The sequence below is a fragment of the Vulpes lagopus genome, chromosome 1 (assembly GCF_018345385.1).
Source record: "Vulpes lagopus strain Blue_001 chromosome 1, ASM1834538v1, whole genome shotgun sequence".
Taxonomy (NCBI): Eukaryota; Metazoa; Chordata; class Mammalia; order Carnivora; family Canidae; genus Vulpes; species Vulpes lagopus.
The window spans coordinates 75,961,705-75,983,835 of NC_054824.1; the positions used below are offsets into that span (position 1 = coordinate 75,961,705).

General features: G+C 36.9%; 1 protein-coding gene across 1 annotated transcript in view; it reads left to right on the top strand.

Annotated features, from left to right (window-relative positions):
- The window catches only part of OSBPL11 (oxysterol binding protein like 11), an 89,034-nt gene that overhangs the window by 45,848 nt on the left and 21,055 nt on the right, over positions 1-22,131 (top strand). Inside the window, exons 7-10 of the mRNA XM_041766114.1 lie at positions 3,593-3,738; positions 8,328-8,468; positions 15,624-16,122; positions 19,173-19,359. Of these exons, the coding sequence (XP_041622048.1) occupies positions 3,593-3,738; positions 8,328-8,468; positions 15,624-16,122; positions 19,173-19,359 (973 nt within the window). The remainder of the gene's footprint in view (positions 1-3,592; positions 3,739-8,327; positions 8,469-15,623; positions 16,123-19,172; positions 19,360-22,131) is intronic.

Consider the following 22,131-nt stretch of genomic DNA (forward strand, 5'->3'; position numbering starts at 1 on the left):
CAATATGATTACCACCAATATGATGATCACATAATTATCACTTTTTTTGTGGTGAGAGCATTTAGGATCTAGTCTTTTAGCAGCTTTGAAGTACTTAACACAGTATTGTTGACTGTAATCACTATGATGTGCATTAGATTCCCAGAATTTATTCATCTTCTAGTTGTAACTTTGCACCCTCTAACATCTCGATTCTCCCATTCCCATCACTTTGTTTTAATAGTAGTAACTTACTAGTTCATACCAATTCATTGTCCTCTTACTCAACTAACCCCGCTTGTGAAGAAAGTTATTTTAGAAAGATACTGAGTGTCTGCCCAGGAAGAAGTTTGCCATAGTCCGATCTATTTTTTTTTTTTTTTTAAGATTTTATTTATTTGAGAGAGAGAGAGAGAGCATGTATATGCAAGCTGGAGGAAAAGCAGAAGGGGAGGGAAAAGGATGAGGAAAAAATCCCAAGCAGAGTGTGTGCTGAGTGGGGAGCGCGCAGCATAGGGCTTGATCTCATGTCCCTGAGATCATGACCTGAGCTGAAATTAAGAGTGTGAGTCACCTACACACCCCTACCATAGTCCAGTCTTGATGTGGATATAATATGGCTTCTGTCCTCATGTATGCCTACCTAAATCAGTATTTTTTTTAAATCAATATTTCAAGCTAACTATGTTTAATGGCTAGTAGGCCATGCATGTGTCCCGTAAGGAACTCATGGTCCACTTGGGAATGAACATATAAACTTAACTGTAATATGGAAAGTACTGTTTACAATGGGAACAAAATACTTTGGGAGAATACTTAATTGTAATATGGAAAGTACTGTTTACAATGGGAACAAAATACTTTGGGAGAATATATGAATGGACCAATACTTCTGACAAAAAAGGTCTGGAAAAAGGCCTAGAAAAGCTCCAAAAGCCAGTGGAGAGAGAGGAGAGGGTGCTTGGAAGAGATAGACTGGCATAAGTTGTGAGTTGTGAACATGGACCAGGGCCTTGGAGGAATTGTAGGTAGTGTATATATATATATATACTATTGTAGGTAGTATATAAATTTTCTCCTACACACTTGAGATGCCTGGGTGACTCAGTCAGATAAGCATCCAAATCTTGATCTCAGCTCAGGTTTTGATCTCAGGGTTGTGAGTTCAAACTCTGTGTAAAAAAAAAATAAAGCAACATACACTCATTATAAAAAACTGAGGACCTATTATACAGTTGAACAAAAAAAGAAATCATGCATTATCCTACTAACCAGAAACTGCCACTGTTAATATTAGTACCTTCCCCACCAGATTTTCTTTCCTTCCTAGTTTTTGTGTTAACCCCATTATTATTAGAAAATATGTTTTTATCTTCTACTTTTCATGTAATTTTTCCAACTTCTGTTATGCTTTTGGTAAACACAGAGTTTATTGGCTACATTATATTTCGTTGAAGGGATAGGTCTTTGGTTTACTTGACTGTTCTCCTGTTGAACATTGGATGAGTTACCTTGAGCTTTGAGATTTGGGTTAATTCTGGTGTTTGTAATAATAATGTTGTCAGGTAAATGAAAGTTTGATTTTAGTTAATGCTACTTAATTCTTACAAAGCACATCAAGTAGCACAGTGTTAAATACTACATACTTAATACTTGGTTAATTAAATATATATAATTCTTCTAATTCTTAAAATTTCATTTGTGGAGTTAGAATACACAGTTGTATCTTTAAATGATTGTATTTTTAAATGATTGGCTGCTAGGGATCCCTGGGTGGCGCAGCGGTTTGGCGCCTGCCTTTGGCCCAGGGCGCGATCCTGGAGACCCGGGATCGAATCCCACGTCGGGCTCCCGGTGCGTGGAGCCTGCTTCTCCCTCTGCCTGTGTCTCTGCCTCTCTCTCTCTCTCTCTCTCTGTGACAATCATAAATAAATAAAAATTAAAAAAAAAATAAATGATTGGCTGCATGCTTAGTGAAGCATGTACAATATAAATTTGCATTTTTTTAAATTAAAAAATGGTACAGACTATAAACTTTACAGACGTGTTTAAAGTAAAAGCTGTTTTTCCTCATTACTATGTTTTGGGGCATAGATTTATGGGTATTTGGTGGAATTGATTAGCTAGTATTGGTATTTCTTACTATAAATAGTCATTTTCCAAATTAGGTCTGTAGAAATGTATTCTTCAGTCATTTGAGAATAAAAATATAACTAGAAAAAGAAACAGTTACCTTTCACTCAAATTTTGAAGTGACACGGGAAATGAAATCTAAATTTAAATTAGTTTTTAGTCCTATGAGGTCTTTTAATGTATGTTATCCAAAGGATCATTGATTTAGAGGGATCATGAGACCAGATGATTGGTTTGATAAAGAGTATTTTACTTTTAGAAATAAAGATATCTGGGGGGCACCTGGTTAAGCATCTGTCTTCAGCTCAGGACGTGATCCCATGGTCCCTGGAGCCCCGAGTCCGGCTCCCACTCCACTCCTTCTCTCTCTGCTCTCTTCCTTTCTCAAGTAAATAAATAAAATCTTTTTTAAAAAATAGAAGTAAAGACATCTAGATTTTGATATTAAGAATGAACATTTTAAGGTAGGAGCAAAATGTTTTCATTTGTATGGAATTTTGAAACTGGCCTCTTGAACTTACTCAGGGCATTCCGTGAGAAGTTGGCCTGAGTGGTGAGGCAGGATGCTCTGATAGTCTGGTGGGTACTTAGTAATTTATCACTATACTGAAGTCTGGCATTTCATTATAGATTGAGTGAATGACCTACTCTTTGTAATTTCTGCTGTAATAGTCTGAGCATCCCTTATTGTAGCACTCTAATAACCAGGCTTCTGTGAAACCTAGATCAGCCTCTGAAATCAAATGGAACATTTTCCATTATTGATTAGGCATAGAATCCACTTTGTTAAACTAGTTGAGGGTAATAAGAGACATTTGAGTCATTAACTGAGAAGATGACAGGTCTCTAAATGTGACCACTGTCTTTCACTAGGTCACCTATAATTTATTCAGTAGAAAAAAGCCTTTCAGTTTAAAAGTATCTGCACCTCTTTACATGATTAAAAAACAAGAAGAATGGACATGTATTCCTAATGTAAAGTACTTATATTAGGCCAAAATGGCTATTTTGAATGGTTAGAAAATTGCTACTGAAAATAAGGTTCAATTCCAAAAATGAAGAAATTTTTACTGTTTCAAAATCCAGGCTCCTCCTGTAATTGTGGCTCCCTAAAGCCTAATTGCATACTTTTTGATCATTAGGAAGAAGGACCACGTTTTTACAGAAAAGGTAGCAAATCAACGATTAGGGTGGGAATACATTATCATTTACAGATTTCCCAAGAAGAAGGTCATTTCCATTTAGGGTTGATTCTTTCAAAAGGTATCTGATTTCAAGTCGCAATTTGCTCTGTTGTAACATACCCAATCATGATGCTCATGCTAATGAGATACAAGTGGCTGTTTTGCAGAGTCTCTTAACAGGTTGAATTGCTTTTAGTCTTGTGGGCTCAAAACAAAATTGTTTAATAAAATCCACATCTGCTGAACTTTCCAGATTATGAGCAAGTTTCAGCGAAAGTTTTCTCTTACTTCATCAGGAACGACAATCGAGTGGTTAGAACCAAAGATACCTTTATCAAACCACTATAAAAATGGAGCTGACCAGCCTTTTGCAACTGAGCAAAGTAAACCAGTGGCGGTCCCAGAAGAGCAGTGTGTTGAAGAATCGGGACCATTAGCAAGGGTAAGGTAATGTGAAAATACAGTTTTGATGTAAAAACTAGGAATCACTGAGGAGGTTCAGTTCTCTTTTCATTGTCAGGGCATGCAAGTCGTTCTAACACCGGAGCAACATTCTTGCAGACTCTAGACATTGTTTTTCTAATTTAAGTAGCAATGGCTTTAGAAGAGGTCTGTTGTATGATACTTGCATGTTTTGTGTTTTTCAGGTTAAATTATGTGCCTTTTGTAGTTTGGGCTCACTTTTGCTCGATAAAACTATTGAAAAGTTGCATTTTGCATAATTTTATTTTTCTAGAGAATAACTTAATAAGATTTGCAATATAAGATTTGTAATTATTTGCAGGATAAGAAATATATTTATCTTAAATCTTAATGTAACATTATTTATTTGATGTTTACTATTAAATTTGCAAGTTTAAAAATTTACTATTAAGTCTTTTTTGTTGTAAGCACTTTACCAAACCAGTTTAAGTGTTACTCTACTTAAAATAGCATAGTCTCAGGTTTTTATGTTTTTATAAGTATTATTTATTCCACATTTCTCAGATGCTAAAGCATTTTTTATTCTAGTCATAGTTCCACCACTGTAAAAAAATCATATTGGTCTTTTGCCTATTGTGTTATCTTTATGGTTATCATAATCACATAGTTTTATTTTAAGCTCTTTTTATTTGAAACTTCTCATAAGCATTTTTTCTGGCCTATATAATTAAAATTTTACAGGTTGAAATAAGCTATTAAATATCTAGGATCTTTGTTATTTTTTGTTATTATAAATAACACTGTATCATCTTGTCTCCTTTTTTTTTCCTTCCTCTTTATTTGGGGGGGGAATATAAAGGTTGAGGTTTATAGTCCCAAGTAGAATTACTGAGTCAAGAATAACACACAGCTTATGATTATTTATATATTTGCAAATTACTTCTTCAAAGAAGTACATGGGGCCACCTGGGTGGCTTATTCGGTTAAACATCCCAACTCTTGATTTAATCTCAGGTCATGATCTCAGGGTCCTGGGAGCAAGCCTTGCACTGGGCTCTGTGCTCCGCAGGGAGTTGGCTTGAGATTCTCTCTTCCTCTGCCCCTCCCCCCTCATATAAATAAAGAAATCTTGAAAGAAAGAAAGAAAAGAAAGAAAGAAAGAAAGAAAGAAAGAAAGAAAGGGAAAGGGAAAGGGAAGGAAAGGAAAATACACGATACAGAGACTTCCAGAATTGGCCAAGACCTTGGTTTAATGAGGCAGGCAATGGCAGCAGTGTAGATGGGAGAGAAGAAAAAAAACAGTAGGAAATGCTTTTTTTCCCCTCCTGTAACTTTTTGACCAGCTCATTTCTAGTCAAGCAGCTAGTATTTATTAAGCTATTTAGTGTATGACAGACAAGTCCAATGTTAGGTATTAGAGGAGACATAAAAAATCAAAGACATAGTTCTTTCACTGAAGAGACTTATAATCTGCTTGGAGTCACAATAATATATATAGACCAAAACAATGAGAGGATAAACATGAAGCAGCATTTTGCTTTCCATCTTAATTGCTATGGCTTAGGGTGTTAGGATATGGGCATTCTGAGAAAGAAAGAGAGGTGTATTCAGTAGAGTGGATAAGGAATGCTTTGGAGAGGAAATGGAATTGGAATCAGGCTTTGAAAGAAGACAGGATTTGAAGAGAAAAGAGGAGTAGTAGGATACTCTCAAGATGGATGAATACCGGAGCAGGGATACTAAAGCGTATATGCTTATTGTGGTGAAAGCTTGCTTGGTGGTGGTTTTTTTTTTTAAGATTTTACTTATTTATTCATGAAAGACACACAGAGAGAGGCAGAGACACAGGCAGAAGGAGAAGCAGGCTCCATGCAGGGAGCCCGATGTGGGACTTGATCCCCGCACCCAGGATCACGCCCTAGGCCAAATACAGGTGCGCTCAACTACTGAGCCACCCAGGCATCCCATTGCTTGATGGTTTTAAACCAGATCCTGTCATTTACTGACATGTGGACCAATAATTAACCATTTAGCTTCAATTTTCTCATTTGTAAAGTGGAGATAGTAATATCTTATAAAGATTGTTATGAACATAAAATGAATTTAGCAGAGCACCTGGTTTATGGAAAGTGATCACAGGATGGTTGGATTTTACAAATCCAGATAACCATTCGTGCTGCATTCTCTGGGGATTGATAATCCCTGGAGCCATTGCTCCATAAAATATAGTGTAAACTGTGTCTCGAAGGAACATAAAAATCATACAGAAAAATTTAGTATTAATGTAATAGATGATAAAATCATGAGCATGGGATATGTTTAAGATTGATATATATGATACGACCTAGAATTAAAGTGTTGATAGAAGGCTGTGGAGGTAGAAATGAAGACAGATGAATAGGAAATATGCATTTCAAATGAAAATCAGTTGGACTTGTGATTGACTACATGTTGGGTTAGATGAAAGCTTAAACAACTATAGGTAGAATTGGGGTGCTATTCACAAAGTTAGGAAAATTAGGAAGACAGAGTCTTTTTTTTTTTTTTTTAAGATTTTATTTATTCATGAGAGAGAGAGAGAGGCAGAGACCCAGAGAGAGAAGCAGGCTCCGTGCAGCACCCTGAGCCAAAGGCAGATGCTCAACCGCTGAACTACCTGAGTGTCCCAAAAGAGTCTTTTCAGAGAAAAGGTTTGGTATGGTTTATGAACATGTTGAATTTTTAAAGATTGTATTTTTAAGTAATCTCTCCACCCGGTGTGGGGCTCGAACTCACAACCTCAAGATTAAGAGTCTCCTACTGTACCAACTGAGTCAGCCAGGCACCCCTGACCATGTTGAATTTTATGTGAGAGGAGGATATATAATTGTAAACGTATATTACGTTTACAATTAGAAATAATGAAACCAGAGCTTTGGAGTGAGATTAAGACTAGAGACATAATTTCCAAGTGAAAATCGCAAACTGTAAGTCATATACTCTAACATCTTCACTCTACTCAATGAGAATACAAAGCATATTGGGGGTTAGAGAGGCATTAAGTTAAAGGTAGGACATAGAGATGCAGAGGAGAACATTGTGATTTATTTCCAAATCTTTTGAAGTAGTGAATAGACCAGATATTTCACCTAGTGTAAGTAGAAAGAAATAAGCACATAGATACTATTTTTAATTACAAAAGACACTAGACTCTACTCAGGTATATCAGAATAGACCTGAATTTTCTAAAAATTTCATACCTGCCTACTTGAAATATGAGTGTTAATGCAAGCTAGAGACAGACATATAGTAGTGGAGATTTTGCTGCCAAGTGATGGAAAAGTAAATCCTAATAAGGCTACAATGAAGCCCACACAGTTCCTTTGTGCCATGTCAGAAATCAGAAGGACAGAAGTGGAATTTGGTGAAATACTGGTGTTTTCTCTTTGCCTTGCAGTCTCCAAATATGAATTCCTAGAAACTCAAGAGTTCTTGCCACTGTCTGCTAACCATTCTGGGTTTGTAGGGATATTATATATTCAAGCACATTCATTTGAATTTTGGTAATGCTTTTATCTTAAGCTTTTCTTTAAGAAAGGTGATGACCTCTAAGAAGAGACATTTCAAAAAGAAAGAAGAGCCACCTGGGTGGCTCATTTGTTTGAATGTCTGGCTTCAGCTCAGGTCATGATCCTGGGGTCTTGGGATCAAGCCTTGCATTGAACATCCTGCTCAGTGGGGAGTATGCTTCTCCCTCTCTGCCCCCCTCCCACCCCCTACCCCCTGCCTTGCTTGTGTACATACACACTTGTGTGCGTTCTAAAATAAACTAAAATCTTTTAAAAAGAAAAAGGAGAGCTTCCAACTTCTTACATTCACACCAAGATTTAGAGTCAGTAAATAATTAATAGCATTCCTTTTTTTCTATTACAATAAATAATGACGACTTTTGTAAAAACAAAAACTGTAATCTTTTAAGTGATTTTTCTACCGCATTATGTTATATTTCTTTAATTTAATACTATTTTCATTAGAGGAAGTTCCAAACTACAAAGTAAACTTTGTATAATATACTAATGTTAAGGTTATATTTGCATTACTAATCTGTGTCCTAGGTTCTCACTCCAAATATAATGGTACCTCTTCAGAGGTATATTCATATTTTTTAAAAATAATAATAATAAAAAAAATAAATGTCTTCAAGTATGTTGTTTATACTTTTCTTTTTTTAAGGTAACTGTGAAGTCTGTCCTTTAATTAGCATTCTTGTCTTGTTTCCAAAGCTTGCTATTTAATATGATTCCTATATTGAAAAGAAAGAAAACACAAGAGTCTTTTTGCACAAAGAAACAGTGACAGAAAAGAGACTTTTATTCTTTTTTTTTTTTTTTAAGATTTTATTTATTTATTCAGGAGAGACACACAGAGAGAAGCAGAGACACAGGCAGAGGGAGAAGCAGCCTCCATAGGGAGCCTGATGTGGGACTCCATCCCGGGACCACAGGATCATGCCCCAGGCCAAAGGCAGACGCTCAACCGCTGAGCCACCCAGGCGCCCCGAGACTTTTATTCTTAATGGATATTAATAAGCACTTCTAACACTAGGCTTTTGCTTTGTTTTACTTCAAGGAACCTGAAGAAATAAATGCAGATGATGAGGTAGAGGATACGTGTGACAATAAGGAAGATGACCTGGGAGCTGTGGAAGAGCAACGTAGTGTTATCCTACATCTCTTGTCACAGCTTAAGCTGGGCATGGATTTAACAAGAGTAAGTAATGAGATAAACTAGCTTTGGAGATCACTAGGTCAGGACTACCTGTAATTGTTGTCAGGGCTTTTTATTCTTTATGAATTGGTTTCTTAGTCTCTCTCTTTTTTTAAGATTTTATTTTTCAAGTAATCTGTCTACCCTGCATTGGGGGCTCGAATTTACAGCCCCAAGATCCACAGACTGAGCCAACCAGGTGCCCCTAGTTTCTTAGTCTCTTAATCAACATTTCTTATTTCATAAAAAAAAGGTGACAATTATCTTGTGTAGCAGGAAGTCACATGACAAGTAAACACCTATAATCTTGTTTCAGTACAAATTAAAGAGGTTCATTGGTATACTGAACTGGAGAATCTAAAGGAAAGGATAAAATCCCAGAAAACCATGAAAAACTTGATACTTCTACTTTACTCTTCGCATGTTGCATAATGCAGCTTGGGTGTTATTATATAACAGAGGTCAGCAAACATTTTCTGTAAAGGGCCAGGTAATAGATTTTTTGGGGTATGTGGATGCAGGTTTCTGATGGAACTATCCAGTTTTGCCTTTATAGTATGAAAGCAGCCATAGATGATATGTTGGACTGGGCATGGCTGTGTTCCAACAGAGTATTATTTATAACAACAGAGGCCAGATTTTCCCCAAAGGCCATAATTTGCAGTCCCTGGTCTGTAGCCTTGCTTACTTTAAAAGCGTGGTCTGAATTAACTAGATGTGGGAATTCTTTTACAATGAACACATAGATCACCACAATATACACTTTAAATATCTTACAATATTATTTGTCAATTATACGTTAGTAAAACTGGAAAACAAAATATTGTCTGAAGACTAGTAACATCACCATTGCCGGAGAACTTGTTAGAAGTACAGAATCTCAGCCCCTAACCCCAAATTTAGAGGATCGGATCTATGTGTTTTTTTTTTTTTTTTAAGATTTTATTTATTTATTTGTTTGTTTATTTATTTATTTTAAATTTTTTATTTTATTTATTTATTCAGGAGAGACATAGAGAGAGAGGCAGAGACACAGGCAGAGGGAGAAGCAGGCTCCATGCAGGGAGCCTGATGTGGGACTCGATCCCGGGGCTCCAGGATCACGCTCAGGGCTGAAGGCAGGCACTAAACCGCTGAGCCACCCAGGGATCCCCCCTCAGATCTACATTTTAATAAGATGCCTATTGTTCGTATATAAAGTTTGAGAAATACTAACGGTAGTTTTTAATTTTAGGCCAGTCTTTTCCATTTCCAGTTTATCTAATTAGCGTGTCTTAATTTATTTTAGCAATCAATCTATGATGTTAATTTGAAAAGGAAATTAGGTTTCAAAACCTATGTATGGGGGATCCCTGGTGGCTCAGCGGTTTGGCGCCTGCCTTTGGCCCAGGGTGTGATCCTGGAGACCCAGGATCGAATCCCACGTCGGGCTCCCTGCATGAAGCCTGCTTTTCCCCCTGCCTGTGTCTCTGCCTCTCTCTCTGTGTTTCTCATGAATAAATAAATAAAATCTTTAAGAAAAAAAAAAAACTATGTATGTCAGATATTACTACTGTGGGATTATGTACTTTGAATTACTACTGACACTACTTTGCATTAGTATGGAATTTCAGAATTGACAGCAGGACGTATATTTCAAATTAAGGATTTTGTTGTCATTGAAGATAGTGAAAATGTAGATTAAAAGTGACTTAAACTGTAACTTTTATTTTTATTTTTTTAAATGTAACTTTTAAATAAAAAGCATTTTGCCTTTAGCATTTACTTTGAAGCATCTCAAAATCAAAACATATTTTTTTGTTTACTTAGACTTACAGTGATTACAAGGGAGTTTAAAAGGAAATGAATTGAATTAAAAGCCTGCTAAGAAACAGACATTTTAGGAATTATTAAAAAAAAACCATTAACCTTTCCTCTTTCATCTAACCATAATATTTCAACTGGGTATCATTTCTATTCTTTTTTTTTTTTGTATCATTTCTACTCTAGAAGTATTTTCATATTAGTGGTTCAGAAAAGACTAGTAGTTGTAAAGTCAGCTAAAATGAATAATGACATGAAAGATTGGTTTGGTTATTCTGGTGTTTGCTGTTCCTTAGTAGATTTAGGTTTATAAGACATAAAAACAGAGGTTTGTGAGGAATAAGACCATTTGAAAAGAATGTGCTGTGATAATAATCCAGATGGTAAAGCTTTCTCTAAGCATGGTAATCATATATAGAATATAGCTTCTCCACATTTGTTCCTTGTTAATTAAATATATAAATACGTATGTAGTATTTATATATAAAATCATTAACAATGACCAACCATGCATTATGAGCATTCACAAAATGTTGAAAATAATGGTATTTTTTGAGCAACATTTAAAAATCTGGTGACTAAACTGCCATCACATCTACCTTCTTTTATAACAGTAACACTGGTGTAACAGAATTTTTTTTTATTAAGATTTTATTCATTAGAGACAGAGTCAGAGACACAGGCAGAGGGAGAAGCAAGCTCCACGCAAGGAACCTGATGAGGGACTTGATCCTGGGACCCCAGGATCACACCCTGAGCCAAAGGCAGACACTCAACCACTGAGCCACCCAGGCATCCCAGAACAAATATTTTTTGAGCCCCTCTTATATTCCAGACACTGTGCTAGGTGCTGGGACTATATCCTTAAAGAAGGTAACTGTGGTCCTAGCCTGTGTGTTGTGAATAAGTAATAACTTTTCACTTTGTTCCTTTTTAAATAATATTATGAATTTAGTAGAATTATACAGTTTATAGAAAGTTTTGGAAAATAAAAGAAAAAAATCTATGATTTCATTACCCTAACAACACAACACTAAGTTTTGAGAATTCCTTTCAATCTTTGTTCATATAATATAGTTTATTTCCAATTTTGTTACATTTCCTTTTTTTCAATTAGTATTCTTTCTTTGCGAAACATTATACACACAGTCTTCCATGTATATAAACAGTTTAAAGAACCACAGTAAAGACAGTTAAACAACAGTGAAACATGTACCAACATACCAGGTCGTGAAACATTTCCAGACCTTGGGAGCTCACTGTGGGCCCTTCCTGGCTATAGTCCCCTACTGCTTACTGTTTTCTTTCTTTTTCTTTTTAAACTAATGATTGTTTCAGTTTTATCGATCGATCTATCTATCTATCTATTTATTTTTTAAATATTTTATTTATTCGTGAGAGACACACAGAGAGAGGCAGAGACACAGGCAGAGGGAGAAGCAGGCTCCATGCAGGGAGCCCATGTAGGACTCGATCCCAGGTCTCCAGGATCACGCCTGGGCTGCAGGCGGCGCTACACCGCTGCACCACTGGGGCTGCCCTGCTTACTGTTTTCTAGATGTAACCACTTACTTGACATTCATGTCAGTCATCTCCCTACCTGGTTTATATATATATATATATATAGTTTTACCACCTGTATATGTTACTTTATTTTAGGAAAAAGTGAATAGCTCGCACAAGTTTAGCTGTATAAAAAAAGGGTTCTGTTACCATTCATAGAAGAAGGCTCCCAGGAGAAGATAAGCTAAACAGAGTCCCTGGCTTCAGTTTTGTATAGATTATTGAGAAAGTTGAGAAGAGCCCTTTCTGAAGAAATAAGAAAGCATAATTCTGAGTGAGTCTTGTGAAATATATGACTCACAAAGTTAGAGCATTTGGTGTGAGCCAGATACTGGCCATTTAGCAGGATTGTGGGCAGAGGGAAGAATCTGCTCAGTGTTTTCCACCACGAAGCAAACCGTGACCCATATCCAAGTCTCAGCAGTAGATTAAAGCCAGAACATGTCCTTAGGTGAAATGAAGATCTTTAGCCAGCCCGGACAGCGCAGCATGGAAAGGAGAGTTGGCACTTCAGCAGATGCCTACCAGAGCCAAAAACAGATGCAGATGGGACCTGTTTCCCCGGAGGCTTCTGCCCTGAGGTTTCAAAAGATGGTAACAGAGGCATAATGGAGCGCATGGATGACAGTCTTCCATGTCTGTCTCTCGAATCACATCACTCTGATCTGGACCAGTTTCCCTGTGTCTGATGTACAGCTTTCTTCCTGGGATGTCCTTTCATGGTCATCCTATGCTAGATCTGTCTCCTGTATTCATTCCTTTCTTCTTTTCTGGTGAATGAGAGGCATTTCTGTGGAGCACATCTTCTTTTAACCCCTGAGAAAGATCTGTGGGAGGCAAAATGTGGAAATGTGTGTTTATTTTGTCCTCATGTTTGATTGCTAGTTTAGATAGAATTTCTAACTTGCAGTTATTTTCCTCTAGAATATTGCCTCCTTGCTACAGCATTCTGATGAAAAGACTGATGTCATTCCAGTTCATCATCTTCTGCTTGTGACTTGTTCTGTTTCTTTTTTCTCTGAAATTTAGAATCTGTCCTTTGTCCCCAGAAGTCTGAAATTGTCTCAGGGCACTTGGTGGGCCTTTACAGTATGACAACTCATATTCTTCAGTTGTCTGAAATTCCCTTGAATTTTTTCATTGATGATGACTTTGTCTCCAACATTTTTTCCTGTTCTTTGAAATCTTCATTTCATGGTCATTGGACTTTCTTGTCTGGTCCTCTTACCTTCTTTTCTCTGTCTCCTATGTGTTGTGAGATCTCTCTATTTTATCTTCTGATTCTTCTCTTGATCTTTAATTTTTGTTACCGTGTTTTAAAGTCTTCTAAATTTTTGCTTTTCAAAAAACATACTTGTTTCATGTATCTAATGTCTTCTCAAGTCTCTGAAGATATTTTTATTTTTAGGATTTTTTTCCCTCCCCTTTAGTGAGATTTCTGTTACTTCCAAGTCTGTTTTTTTTTTTTTTTTTAATTTTGGTCTTTGTATTCCTAATTAGAGATTTTTTCAGCAATCCCACATTTCTTGGATTTCTGCACATAAGTGTGGGGAAACTAAACACTTGATTTTAACTTTTGAACATATGGGTGGAGCCTGTGCTTTAGCTGAGCAGGGTGCCCAATACAGGGCTCAATCTCAGGTCCCTGAGAGCATAACCTGAGCCAAAGGCAACTGCTTAATCAACTAAGCCACCCAGGTACCCCAAAAGCATAGGTTTTAATTTTATTTTCGCATTTCTTTTTCTTTATTCATATTCTTTCCTAAGGCCTTATTTCTGCAAGAATGAATACTAGGCTAAATGGATATGAACATCTTTGAGCTCTAGAAAAATATTGCGCACTGCTTTCTCAATTTGTTGAACCAGTTTGCAGGGCCTCTAATTCTGCTGTAAAGAAAACTAATCCACAGGGCGTCACAGGGCGCCTACTAATCCTCAGTAGGTTTAGGATCAGTCTCTTGATTTCGGTTCAAACCAGTCACAATCTCAGCGTTATGGGATCTGGCTCCTGTGCTCAGTGCAGAGTCTGCTGTAGATTCTGTCTTTCCCTCTCCCTCTCCCTTTGCCTTTCCTCTCCCATGCGTGTGTATGTTCTTGCTCTAAATAAAATCTTAAAAAAAAAAAAAAAAGCGAATCTTCCTTACACTTACCTGACTTTAGGGTCAAAAGTACCCTTCTTTTGTTTTTTCGGTGAAAATTAGATTTAACCATCTGGATTTCGTTTAGATGATCCCAATTTTGTCAGCAACATCCAAAGCATCAGGAGCCAGTTAAACTTATGCTTTCCTGTCTCCACTAGGCCTGATTAGGGTGGTGACCTTGGCCACCTCAAGGTCATAGAGCTTCCTCAGCCTGTTCTGATCTGGTGCTTTTTGGCCTTGACATCCACAGTGAATACAAGCATGATATTATTTTCTATTTACTCATGGCTACTTGTTTTCTATCTACTCATGGCTATCTCGGTAGTCAGGGGGAACTTGATGATGGCATAGAGGTGAAGCTTGTTTCTCCTGGGGGCACCTTTTCAAGGATATTTGGGCTACCTTCAAAGATGCAGTGTCTTGATTCATTGGAAGCTCGGTGACATGCACATTTTCTTCTTTTGGGCCTGTGACTGTGGCACCTTTCAGCATGACTTTCTTGTCCTTCGTAGCCTTTGCTTTGATGGCCGGGGGACCGGGTGGGAGGGAACGGGATTCTTTTTGCCTTTGGCACCATCTTCGTGAAAAGCAAGTTTCCTTCTTGAGGGGCACCTGGCTGGCTCAGTGAGTAGAACATGGGACTCTTGATCTCAGGGTTGTGAGTTCAAGTCCCTTGTTGGGTGTGGAGCCTACTTACAAAAATTCTGTTCTTGAAAACAGGTTTCTTGTGCTTAAAATTAAGTGTAGGTTAAAATTTTTGCTTTGGTCAGTGATCTCTTCAGTCTATTTCCAGGAACTGCGGATATGTCATATTTTGATCAGGCATCTGTTGTTTATTTTTAAAGTAGGAAAGGAAAAGGCATGACTAGCATTTGAGTTTTACCACCATTTCCCTGATGATACTCTTATCCAGTCTAGGTGAGTTTTTTCTTTTAAGATTGAGATTTTTTTTTTTTTTTTTTTTAAAGAATGTCTTCTACCGGGACGCCTGGGTGGCTCAGTCTTTGAGCGTCTGCCTTTGGCTCAGGGTGTGATCCCCAGGTCCTGGAATTGAGTCCCACATCATGTTCCCCTTGGGGAGCCTGCTTCTCCCACCCTCTGTGTGTGTGTCTCATCTCTCATGAATAAATAGATAAAATTTTCTTTGAAGATTTATTTGTTTGTTTGTTTATTTATTTATTTATTTATGAGAGAGAGAGAGCGAGCGAGAGAGGCAGAGACACAGGCAGAGGGAGAAGCAGGCTCCATGCTGGGAGCCCGAGGCGGGACTCGATCCCGGGACCCCAGGATCGCACCCAGGCGCCAAACCGCTGAGCCACCCAAGATCCCCAAATAGATAAAATCTTAAAAAAAAGAATGTCTTCTACCTGGCCCTCTTGAAATACTGAATTGGTATTTAATCTTAACCACTTGATTTTCTTTTTTCTTTTTTTTTTTTTAAGCCCCCCCCCAACCACTTGATTTTCATTTCCTTTTAAGCATGCTTATTTTTTAAAGAAACCAGATACTTTTGTTACTTTGTTTTTAACACTCATCAAGAATGAAATGTTTTTGGAAAGGTAAGAATAGTTTTTTACAGATATACATGGATTAAAATTTCCCTCTTTGATTGACTTTGTGTTTTTTTTGTTTGTTTGTTTGTTTGTTTTAGGTGGTGCTTCCTACATTTATCCTAGAGAAGCGTTCCTTGCTGGAAATGTATGCAGACTTTATGTCTCACCCAGACCTATTTATAGCCATCACTAACGGAGCCACAGCTGAGGACAGAATGATTCGCTTCGTTGAGTACTACCTTACCTCATTTCATGAAGGCCGTAAGGGAGCCATTGCTAAGAAACCGTACAATCCTATCATTGGAGAAACATTTCACTGTTCCTGGAGGATACCAAAAAGCGAGGTGTCATCCAGTGTTACCAGCAGCTCTTCCACCCAGGCAGTCACAAATCATGCTCCTCTGTTGGAGGATACTTTGAGCCAGGTGGGATCAGACTGTTATACAGTCAGATTTGTTGCTGAGCAGGTTTCCCATCATCCTCCAGTCTCAGGATTTTATGCAGAATGTGCGGAGAAGAAGATGTGTGTAAATGCACATGTTTGGACTAAAAGCAAATTTTTAGGCATGTCGATAGGCGTGACAATGGTTGGAGAAGGTAAGTAGAAAAACTGTTCTTTAATTTTTAATACCAAATGATAATCTTAAATTTGGGGAAACTAGATATTATAAATTTGGAATGTATGTGCTACTTTTTTGTTTCTTTTTTTTTTTTTTTAAAGGTTTTTTATTTATCTAATAGAGGGAGAGCACAAGCAGAGGGAGCTGTAGGCAGAGGGAGAGGGAGAAACAGGCTCCCTGCTAAACAGGGAGCCTGATGTGGGGCTCAGTCCCAAGGTCCTAGGATCATGACCTGTGCCAAAGGCAAATGCTTAACTGACTGAGCCACCCAGGTATCCCTGTTCCATTTTTTAGGATGTTCCAGAATGATGGGAAAGGCGGCTCATATTTATGGACAAATACAAATTATGTTTTTAAATTTTTTTCCTGATTTAAAAAAAAGTTTTTTTATTATAGAATATTTGGAAAACTTAGAAAAGTATCAAGGGGAAAATAAACCATCTCTAATACCTCCATCTAGAGAAGGCTAAAGTTAGAATTTTATATTTTTTCTATTGTGTATATGTTCATACTTTTATTTTTGTTTTGTAAAATTGGGATTAGTTCTCTCTATATAGTTTTGTTTCCTTTTTTTTGTTTGCAATAAATATTCATTTTCCCCTTCTCATTCATAGTACTTTAAGAGATGTTTTGGTAAGTGTATAATATCCTATGAAATGAGATAATTACCATCTTTTATTTAACTGTTTACTCTCTTTAGATATTGAAGTTTTTATATTTTCATTATTATATAAAAAGTACTAAAGAGGGGATCCCTGGGTGGCGCAGCGGTTTAGCACCTGCCTTTGGCCCAGGGCGTGATCCTGGAGACCCGGAATCGAGTCCCACGTCGGGCTCCCGGTGCATGGAGCCTGCTTCTCCCTCTGCCTGTTCTCTGCCTCTCTCTCTGTGACTATCATAAACAAATAAAAAAAATTTAAAAAAAAAAAAGTACTAAAGAGATATATTATGTAGAAACCTCTTCTAGCTTAATCATTTATATTTCCTGAGTAGGTTAATATTTTAAAGAAATCATTGCAGAGTTAATGAAAATATAATGGCAGAAAAAACCATACCATTTAAATGTTAGAGGAAAACTCTTATGCACAGAATAATTTGTTCAAACTGTAAAATTACAATGTTAATTTGGCATAATTAAGCCTATGATACTAACATTTTGAGTATTACTGTATGTAGTGTGATGAAAATACTTTACCCCCCTTTTCAGTTTTCCTCATTATTAAGATATGTTGTGATATGAGTCTTACTGATTTCCAAATGTTTTCAGTTAATCAAAACTTTTATAACATTAGAAAGTACTCATGTTTTAATAGTTAAAAAGAAAAAAGTTTGATGAAATCAATGGGAGACAAATCATAAGAGACTCTTAATCATAGGAAACAAACTGAGGGTCGATGGAGGGGAGGAGGGCAAGGGATGGAGTAATTGGGTGATGGACATTGAGAGCATGTGATGTAATGAGCACTGGGTGTTTTTTAGACTGATGAACCACTGACCTCTACCTCTGAAACAAATAATACATTATATGTTAATTAATTGAATTGAAATAAAATTTTTAAAAATTTAAAAATGCAACAATGTGACTAAAAATAGTTTGCCATCTTCAGTTATAAGCTTCATAACATTAGCTTTAAGATCATCATAAAGCAATTTATTTTATATATGAAAAAAAGTCTAGAGGTAATGAGACTTGTTCAAGGTCACAAAAGTTAAGGTATAGCCAGATTTAGAATTTCCTCCTTTAACATACTTTCCCTGAGGACCCTTAGCTCTTACTGAAAATCTGGTAATAGTATTCTCTTCAGACAGGAAGTACGTTGGGAAGTAAGGATAAGCATTCATATCTTAACCTTGCATTAATCATGAAGGAGGTATAAAATAGGTAATTTTTAGTATTTATGTGCTAATTTTATATTTTTGGATTGCCTTTTAGAAATCAAATTTTTATAGTCACCTCAATAGAAAATAAATAAAATCAGGCAATGAGACTTAGAACAATTCATTTTGTTCTGTAGCCATGTTTTGTTTTTATTTTTTGGGGAAAAATTCCATTTAATGATGAAATAAGTGAGGTTTTAGAATTCTTTGTCTTTGTTATCCTAACTAGTCTACCTCATATACATTCAAAACTGACTGATTTTTAAATTCTTCAGACTTTAAATTATATTGTATATAATGCTTATGTTAAATATATTCTTAGAGATCAGAGATCAGAAACCTAGGTTGTAAGATGACATATTTTTAGAAAAGTAATCAAAACATATCTTTTCTAACTTAAAATGAATCAGCAATTACTATTAAACCCTTAAAATATACCCTTGCTCAGTGGGAAGTCTGCTTCTCCCTCTGCCCCCCTCTCTTCCTCTACCCCTCTCTCCACTTGTTCTTTTTCTCAAATAAAATCTTAAAGAAAAAAAATTTAAACTAAGGCAGCCCTGGTGGCCCAGTGGTTTAGTGCCACCTTCAGCCCAGGCCTGATCCTGGAGACCCAGGATCGAATCCTGCGTCAGGCTCCTTGCATGAAGCCTGCTTCTCCCTCTGCCTGTGTCTCTGCCTCTCTCTCTCTCTCTCTCTCTCTCTCTCTCATGAATAAATAAAATAAGATCTTAAAAAAAAAAACTAAGTTCTGTGACTGTACAGCATTAGACATTTATTCCCAAACTGAAAAAATTATTAGTATTAATGATCAGGCCATAACATGATGCAGTATAACATGTTCTTAAGATGTGACTTAATGTTTTATTTTTTTAAGAGTCTATTAGAGGGAAATCTTGATCTATTTCCACTATAATATTTTCTCGTCCCATAAACCCCAGAGGGATAGCAAAGTCATAATGAAAGTAACCTAGATTCATTATTACCAGGAATGTTAGCAAATACAATTGTAAGTGAAATTAGTTTAATCCAAAGTTAAATGAAAACACAGCAAAATAATGTTTATTTACTAGACTTGAGAAAAAATATGGATGTTTTAATACTGTCTTTTTTTTAAAAAGATGTTAACCACCTTCGTGTTTTCACATTCAGGTATCCTCAGTCTTTTGGAGCATGGAGAAGAGTATACATTTTCCCTACCTTGTGCATATGCCCGGTCAATTTTAACTGTTCCTTGGGTAGAACTGGGTGGTAAAGTCAGTGTCAACTGTGCAAAAACTGGATATTCAGCCAGCATCACTTTTCATACTAAGCCATTTTATGGTGGCAAACTACACCGGTAAGAACATTTTAATGATACCTGGTTCTTATTCTATCAGTTTGGTCTTGTATTATAACTCCTTATTTTTTTGCTTTATGTGGGTGGAGTTGGAGTTTTATTTATGTTTATTTTTTCAGGGCATTCTGGACATCCTGCTTCAGGCTTATTTTATTTTAGTTTTTTAAAGATTTTTTAAAATTTTTATTTATTTATTCATGAGACACAGAGAGAGAGAGGCAGAGACACAGGCAGAGGGAGAAGCAGGATCCACAAAGGGAGCCCGATGTGGGACTCAATCCAGGGACTCCGGGGTCACAACCTGGGCCAAAGATGCTCAACCACTGAGTCACTCTGGGGAACCAGTTTTTTTAAAGATTTTATCTATTTATTCTAGAGATCAAGAATGAGAGTGAGAGTGGTGGGGGAGGAGCAAAGGGAGAGTGACAAGCAGACTCAATGCCAGGCTCCATCCTACAACCTGAAATCCTGACCTGAGCTGAAACAGAGTCAGACACCACCCAGGTGTCCCCCCATCCTGATCTAGTTTTTAAAAGTGACAGATCCCTAACAAGATATAGAGTAGAATTCCTAACAAGTGAACATTTGGTCGGTGGCTCAATTTCTGTCTTTAAAGAGGTTCAGACTAGATCCAGGCCTCAGTGAAGGCAGCTGTTGGTAGAAGTTAGTGTGAAAATATATCTAATCATATGAAGTAGTTCAGGCAGCACAAAGATGGAAGCCACTGTGTTTAGGTACTAATACTGTGAATAGTGGCTTTGTTCTCATCTCGTCTAGGAAATGGCCAGTCAGTCTCTTCAGCACTGGTCCAGATCATCCAAACTGCATGGAGACAAGTTGTCTAATAGAATCCTCAAAAGGATACTGACTCTTTTCCTTAAGCCCTTCATATCTATTCTGACTGTCCCTAAGTTGGGATCATTATCTCTGTCTATAATTCCTTATTGAAAAATACATCTCTTGTTGATGTTTTTCACAAAGTAAAAATTTGATTGCTTTGATCTAGACATGGAACATTACCAGCTTCCTAGAGACCCTTCTCATGCCCTGTTACAATCACACACACACACACAAACATACACACTTCCTTCCCTTTTAGGGTAGCCACTATCCTGCTAACACTATTGATTAGCTTTGCTTGTTTTTGAACTATATATTATAATGAAATCATATATTGTGTGTTCTTTCATCTTTGACTTTTGCTCAATACTATGTTTTTGAGATTCATCCATGTGTTGCATGGTTCATTCTCCTTACTGAAGACTATTACATTGTGTGATTATGTCACAATTCATTTATTCATTCTAATGTTGATGGGCATTTGGGTACTTTCCAATTTGGGACCATTACAAATGGTGCTGCTAGAATATTGTTTGGTGAGTGTATATATGAATTTTTGTTGGATAAATACATAGAAATGGAATTATTGTGTCATAGGAGATGGCAATTGGACTTGAGTAAGTACTGAGAAACAGTTTTACGTGGTTATTACCAAAGTACACTCCCTCCAGCCATGTATGAGACTTTTAACTGCATATAGCTGTTTTACTTTTTCATTCTTAGATGACTGGTACTTAAGTTTAGGAGTAGAAAGAGAGATTGATTGGTTCCCAGACATTGAATGGGCCTTTAAAAATACAGACTTCAAAACTCTAAAGCAGAGAATTAAAACATACACACATATTATCAAAACAGAACCACTAGATGTTGTCAGAATAGTCCCCTTTGGACAGCCTCAGTGGCGCAGCGGTTTAGCGCCGCCTGTAGCCCGGGGTGTGATCCTGGAGTCCTGGGATCGAGTCCCACATCAGGCTCCCTGCATGGGGCCTGCTTCTCCCTCTCCCTAAGTCTCTGCCTCTCTCTCTCACTCTGTGTCTCTCATGAATAAATAAAAAATAAAATCTTAAAAAAAAAAAAAGAATAGTCCCCTTTTACCCTTAGGAGAAGGTGTTATGGTTAACACTTTGCTCTATGTGCTTCTGCTTACTCTCATTATAGCAATCACAGGATTCGAACCTTACAACTAGCAAGGGCTTTGGACGTCACTAGACCAACATTTACTAGGTGTATATATCCCTTTACAACATGCCTGATAATGGATCTGTTCAGTATGTGTTCAAATATTATTTTTGCACAAAACTCACAGTAAATGTGGGACAAGCAGTCCATTTAGACTCCTCTTATTTATATAAAGTTAGAGCCAAAATCTGTAACATTCTTTCCTTGGTGAAAGAATTCCTCAGTCTGTTGGTATGCCTGAGTAGAGTGCTTAGGGGAAACACCTACAGTGATAAATCTTCCAGTGCCAGCACTGTCTTATTGTCATTGACACTGAGGTATTTCTTAGTGGCACATTATTTATTTTTATCTCATAAGTATTATTTTCTGGATAAAGAGACATGGAGTGATTTTAGTTGTCTTCTTTGCAAACTATTTCTGGTCCCTGAAACTCCATTCTGAGAGTGTAGGTGTATCTGCATATGTGTATGCATGTGCATGTACATATGTGTGGGTATTATTTGAAATCCTACAGGACTCAATTACCTGTAAAAACATTTTTATTTTTTAAAAGATTTCATTTATTTATTCATGAGAGACAGAGTGAGGGAGAGATTGAGAGGCAGAGACACAGGCGGAGGGAGAAGCAGGTTCCATGCAGGGAGCCCGACGTGGGATTCGATCTAGGGTAAAACATTTTTTTTTTTTAAGTTTTTTTTTTTTTTAAAACTCGATCCAGCCCCATAAAAACGTTTTTAAAAAAAAATGCCATTT